Source organism: Pistacia vera, unplaced genomic scaffold, assembly GCF_008641045.1.
Source record: "Pistacia vera cultivar Batoury unplaced genomic scaffold, PisVer_v2 Contig178, whole genome shotgun sequence".
Lineage (NCBI taxonomy): Eukaryota > Viridiplantae > Streptophyta > Magnoliopsida > Sapindales > Anacardiaceae > Pistacia > Pistacia vera.
The window spans coordinates 557,804-563,669 of record NW_022195877.1 but is presented as its reverse complement, the minus strand read 5'-3'; the positions used below and the strand labels follow the sequence as shown (position 1 = coordinate 563,669).

At 36.5% G+C, this 5,866-nt stretch overlaps 1 protein-coding gene across 1 annotated transcript; it reads left to right on the top strand.

Annotated features, from left to right (window-relative positions):
* The first annotated feature begins 1,591 nt into the window (after positions 1 to 1,591).
* LOC116126270 (rop guanine nucleotide exchange factor 7-like) lies at positions 1,592 to 5,271 on the top strand. The gene is made up of 7 exons (XM_031411966.1): positions 1,592 to 2,477; positions 2,572 to 2,688; positions 2,845 to 2,999; positions 3,594 to 3,668; positions 3,749 to 4,039; positions 4,122 to 4,478; positions 4,566 to 5,271. The coding sequence occupies exons 1-7, from the start codon at positions 1,838 to 1,840 to the stop codon at positions 5,091 to 5,093; spliced, it is 2,163 nt and encodes a 720-aa protein (XP_031267826.1). The 5' UTR covers positions 1,592 to 1,837; the 3' UTR covers positions 5,094 to 5,271.
* Positions 5,272 to 5,866: the final 595 nt, after the last annotated feature.

The window sequence follows — 5,866 nt, the reverse complement described above, 5'->3', positions numbered from 1 at the left end:
CCAAGGTTTGGCAAAACGACCCTTTCTCACACGTCAAGTTTCAAAATGACACTTTCCCACCCTTTGTTAGATTTTGTTATGATTTCTATTAATATTTTACTGAAAATACGAAAATATCCTTAAATATTTGACCTTATAAATTTTTTATTATTTTTTAATTAGCCAAAATTTTAAAAAAGAAAAAATAGTTAGCCCCACCTTAATGCTATAGAATTGTTTAAAGTTAAATGACATTAATATTTATTTATTTATAATGTCATCAATATCTCATCCACTATTATTTAGTAATCTACTAAATTTATAATGTTTTTTATTTTTACTAATTAACATAGAAAATCAATAATCCTAATTAATTAAATAAACAAAGGAAAAAAGATATATTTACACTTAAACTAATAAATAATCAAGTAAAGACTTTGACTTGACTAAATTTTAATTTATAATAAACTATTTAAGGGCATTTTCATATTTTCAGTTAAATCTTAACAGGAAACACTAATAAAACCTGACGAAGGGTGGAAAAGTGTCATTTTGAAACTTGCGGATGGGAAAGTGTTGTTTTGCCAAACCTTGGGTGGGAAAAGGTAGTTCTCCCTTTTTGAAAATGATATGTCAAAATCAGCCTGTAACAATTTGGTAATCGAGGGAGCCTTTCTGTTAAGCTTCAACAACCGGCAAAAGCCAAAATGATTATCTTGGAATTTAGGGAGCTTAAAAACATCAAATCTTGTAATCAAAGTTATACTTACCTTAATTAAATAATGTTTTTATAATTATATCTCAATGTTAGTTATAAGATATGATTGAATTCGTCTGTTGTTTTGATGCCCCCATTGCACTCTTAATCCTCTTTACTTGGTCATAGTCATCTTCATTAGTATTACTAAGTACCAGTTGTGAATTTCAAAATCAAGCATTAAATAATTATATTAATACTCTGTCTTAAAACCCTAGTTGTTGTTTTATTCAGTCTGGACCACTCCATTGAGTGAAATTACAAAAGTAGCCTGCCAAGCTTCGGATTCCTGTTCGTTGCCCCCAAGGACATAATCCCTTTGTGATCATCAGCCTGTGGCTGTTAGCCTGTTACTTCCTCACCAATTTATCGGATATTTCTTGCAAAAATTATTCCATCCAAACAGTAAATAAAATATATTAAAAGGGAAAAAAAAAAAAACATGTTTTCGTATGTTTCCAAAAGTAAAATTGTGTTTTGATTCTTCGTTTTTGTCCTGAAAACACTTCCCATTTCCAACAGATGACAAAAGTACTGTTTGGTGGACGCGTGACCAGTTCTGAGCCAACTATGATGCTATTGTGTTAACAAGTTTGCGATGAAGGATGAAGGAGATTTAGGTAATTCCGGGTATATTAGTCATTAACGCTAACCTAGTTTATCTTGGGAAGTTAAAAAACACGAGAAAGGATAAATTGGTAGCATTGTTGATAGATCTGCCGTTTACACGACTCCCATGACTAATATTTTATTATTAAATTTTGAAGTATAATTGTAATTAAGATTTAAAACTAAGAGCGCCTTTGTCTAAGCAAAAGCTAGAAAGAGAAAGAGTCAGGTATTTTATGGTCTTGTGTCTGCTTTAAAATAAGATGAAAAATGGAGCCTTTGAGAAGTCTTAAATAAGAGGCTCTCTCAGGTCATGTGTTAAGGCAAGCTTCAGTAATCATGACTGAGCTTCAATCACTCATGATTTAAGCATACATTACCTTCCAATACAAGGCTCATTTCACAAGTAACACGCACCAAATTCTCAGTATTTTCTGTTTTACCATACCACAACCACAACCACAACCAGACAGACATGGTTATTGGAACCTTATGGATAGCGCTTTCACTCACCAAGAAGAAAGAGAAGATAATCATCATCATCATCAACAACAACAGCAACAACTTCTACTACAACAACAAGACCACCAGCTGAAGCTTTGTGTACCATTTTTGAAGCCTGGAAGCTGTGACAACTCCAACCCATTTTCTCATTTCGGTTTCTGGGTGTCTAAGTCTTTCAAGAACTTGAACTGCGGAGGTGGATTCTCAAGTGGGTTTGGGTTGAAAAGGCTTGAGTCTAATGTTATGGTTGTGAACAACACTGTTTTTTGTTCTTCAACTGGGAAAGCTGCAATGGAGGGTTTGAATATGATAGAGGAGAATGAAGGCCATGAAGAGATTAAGCATCAAGTGTTTAGTGAAAACGAGAGAAGAACAGAGACGTTTGGGAAATTGATTGAAGAGAAAGGTCGTGAGAGCAGTTCAAGTTCTGATTTTTTGACATCTGAAACAACGGGACAGGAGGAGCAGAGTCACAGTAGCTCAGAAGATTCATCTTCTCCAACTACATTAGATTGGCCTGTACAAAAAGCTGAGACACCAGATTGCAATAGTGTTGCTGGTAATGAGAATGAGAAGAAAGCAGTTATGGATGATAGAAAATTGCAGAAACAAGGCTCTAATCTTTCAGGTATACATTTTTTTTATCTACTCACTCTATCTGTTAATTTGTGACAATGTGTTTGACGAATTTGAGTTTGGAAATTTTTTTGTTGGAATTCTAGAGATTGAGATGATGAAGGAAAGGTTTGCGAAATTGCTGCTTGGGGAAGATATGTCAGGTTCTGGAAATGGGGTTTGCACTTCGTTGGCTATTTCAAATGCAATTACTAATCTTTGTGGTACGTTAACTAACAAAATTGTCTTTTTATAAGTTGATTGATTAATTTGCTTTGACTTATTTTTTTTTCTAGGTATTTGGTCACTGTTTTGCATATATAATTCTTCCAGTGCCTATTCTTTGATGTTTATTGCTCTTTTTCTACTCAATTTTGCAGCGACCTTATTTGGGCAACTTTGGAGGTTAGAACCTTTGCCTCTTGAGAAGAAAGCCATGTGGCGAAGAGAGATTGAATGGCTTCTTAGTGTTAGTGATCACATTGTTGAGTTGATGCCCTCTTGGCAGACATTTCCAGATGGTAGCAAGCTTGAGGTATGATTATAAAGGATTTTCTTTCAAGGAATTATAATTTTTATAATTTGATACTCCATGTGGCTAACCATCTCATTGCTTCATTTAAATTTTCTTTTATTTTTTTAATTTTAAAATGAATGGTTGAATACTTTGCCAATTTGACCACAGGTTTTAGGCCAAATTTGAACAAACAAGGAATTAAAATTTTTTGTCACTCGAATGTGAAAATTATGTATAAATTCATTTTTAGTTGTTGAGCAGATTGAATGAAATGGCTCTGAATATCTCAAAAGTTGGTGAAAATTGTAAGTGAGGCATTCCATTTAATCATGTAAACTAATTTTTTTATACCGCTAATCATTGTAATGATTCCTTTCCCCCCCTTTTAATCCAAACGGTGATAAAAATGGATGCAGCATTTGTAGGTTCAATGCTTTGATCCAATTCCTATGGAAGTTTTAATCACCATACCTATTTGCCTCTTAATAAAGTACAACTTATTGTCATCAGTGTAAATGTATCACAAGGAGTACAACACCATCCATGTAGAGGTCAGAAAAATAAATGATTTCCTGAACTTATTTTCACTGGTTTTTTCTTATTGTGATACAGGTTATGACTTGCAGACCTCGATCAGATCTTTATGTTAATCTTCCAGCTCTGCGCAAATTAGATAACATGCTTCTTGTAAGAATTACCAACACTCATTACTTTGTAAATTGCTCCAGCTTTAAGTAGATAATTTCTGAATATTATCTTCTTTGCAGGAAATATTAGATAGTTTTGAAAATACGGAGTTCTGGTATGTTGACCAGGGGATTCTACCCCTGGAGGCTGATGGGTCAGCCTCTTTCCGTAGAGCTCTTCAGCGTCAAGAGGAAAAGTGGTGGCTACCTGTGCCTCGAGTCCCTCCTGGTGGTCTCCGTGAAATTACCAGAAAGCAGTTGCAGCACAAACGTGATTGCACTAACCAAATATTGAAAGCTGCCATGGCTATCAACAGCATTACTCTTGCTGACATGGAAGTCCCTGAATCTTACTTGGAATCTCTTCCAAAGGTATAAAGCAGCCACAGATATATTTAGTGTTATGAGATTGATATAGACCTGGTTATTAATTGTATCTTCATTATGGTTTCAGAATGGAAGAGCCAGCTTAGGAGATATTATTTATCGATACATTTCATCAGATCAATTTTCTCCTGAATGTCTGCTTGAATGCCTTGATTTGTCCTCTGAACATCAAGCTATAGAGATTGCCAACCGAGTAGAGGCCTCAATCTATGTGTGGCGCAAAAGAACCAACACCAAACCTGTTAATAACACAACCCGGTCCACTTCTAAGTCATCATGGGAATTGGTCAAGGAATTGGTTGTTGATACAGACAAGAGGGAATTGCTAGCAGATCGAGCAGAAAGCCTTCTGCTTTGCTTGAAGCAGTGGTTTCCTGGTCTTCCCCAGACGACTTTAGATATGAGCAAAATTCAGTACAACAAGGTATATAATTTTCAAATGATTAGTTCATAATAAAACCTTTCCGACTTCAATGTAATACTAAATTAATTCGATTACCATGTTATTTAGGATGTTGGAAAGTCCATTTTGGAGAGCTACTCAAGAATTTTGGAGAGCTTAGCATTTAATATTGTGGCACGCATTGATGATTTGCTCTATGTGGATGACTTGACCAAGCATTCAGATCCACTCTCTTCGGTGTCCAAAGTTGGTATAATTGCACAGAAGAGCATTTCCATTCCATACTCGGTGCCTTTCGCAAGTACTCCATATAAAACAGCTTACACAACACCAAGCTTTTCACCGGCGCCGCTTCTTAGCCCAGCAAAGGGAGAAAGATCTCCATTTCGCACTAGCAGCAAGGTTCCCCAGCGCGGTGTGGCTGTGAAAAAGGTATTGACAGATTACCTTACGATTGATACCACGGGAAAGGAACGTGGCAACTCAATCGATGAAGCCAACTCCATTTTAAATAGTATTCGAGAAGCAACATCACCTCGACCTGGATTAGAATCATTGGAATGTATAAAAAGAGCTATAAGCTCACCAACACAAGTCACAACTGTGGAGGAAGAGTCCCTCAAGATTGCCTTGTAAGGCAATGTGTTTAGATGTCATGTGTTGAATTAGGTATTTTATGTATGCATCTTATAGGAATAGATAATTAGATATATATTTGAGTTGGGAAAGTTGGTTATACTGTTTAAACCTTGTTGTAAGGATTTTGTTACCTCATGGGGTTACCCAGGATATTAATTCGTTAAATAATTTTTGTTGCTTCATGGGCTTAACTAGGTGTGCATACGAGCCGAGCCGAGCCGAGTAGTAGACGGCTCGAGCTCGGCTCGGTGAGATAAGGTGCGAGCTCGAGCTCGAGCTCGAGCTTGTCGAGCTCCAGCTTGTGAGCTCGAGCTCGGCTCGTCAATTAAACTACATGGCTCGAGCTCGACTCGGCTCGACTCGTATAGTTTCGAGCCGATTTGAGCCGAGCCGAGTTCGATCTCGAGCCAAGCTCGTTTGCAGCTTTTTCCCAGCAAATCAAAGCACAGCGTCTTCTTCTTCTTCTTTCATTTTCCCTCTCTTCAAACCCAGCTTCAACTATTGCAATTATTTTCATTTTTTGTGTAAAATGAACACATTTGTCTCTCATGAACTCAACAACCTACACTCTGGGTTTTTCTCAAAACACATTTTACACAGCAAATGAAAATGAACAGCAAATCAAAATGACAATCAGTCATTGACGGTAAGGGAATCAAAGTTTATTTTGTTATGGAACTCGCTTACCTCATGGCAACGACGTGGCGCATACCTTGCCTGAAACTTTTTATGTGGTGGATTTTTAACCTTTTAATTCTGGACTGATCAAA

Excerpts from the sequence above, each read along its gene's own strand:
- LOC116126270 (XM_031411966.1), top strand. The coding sequence starts at position 1,838 with ATGGATAGCGCTTTCACTCACCAAGAAGAAAGAGAAGATAATCATCAT. Across the intron at positions 3,000-3,593 it reads CAGATGGTAGCAAGCTTGAG|GTTATGACTTGCAGACCTCG; the intron begins GTATGATTATAA and ends ATTGTGATACAG. Across the intron at positions 4,040-4,121 it reads ACTTGGAATCTCTTCCAAAG|AATGGAAGAGCCAGCTTAGG; the intron begins GTATAAAGCAGC and ends TTATGGTTTCAG.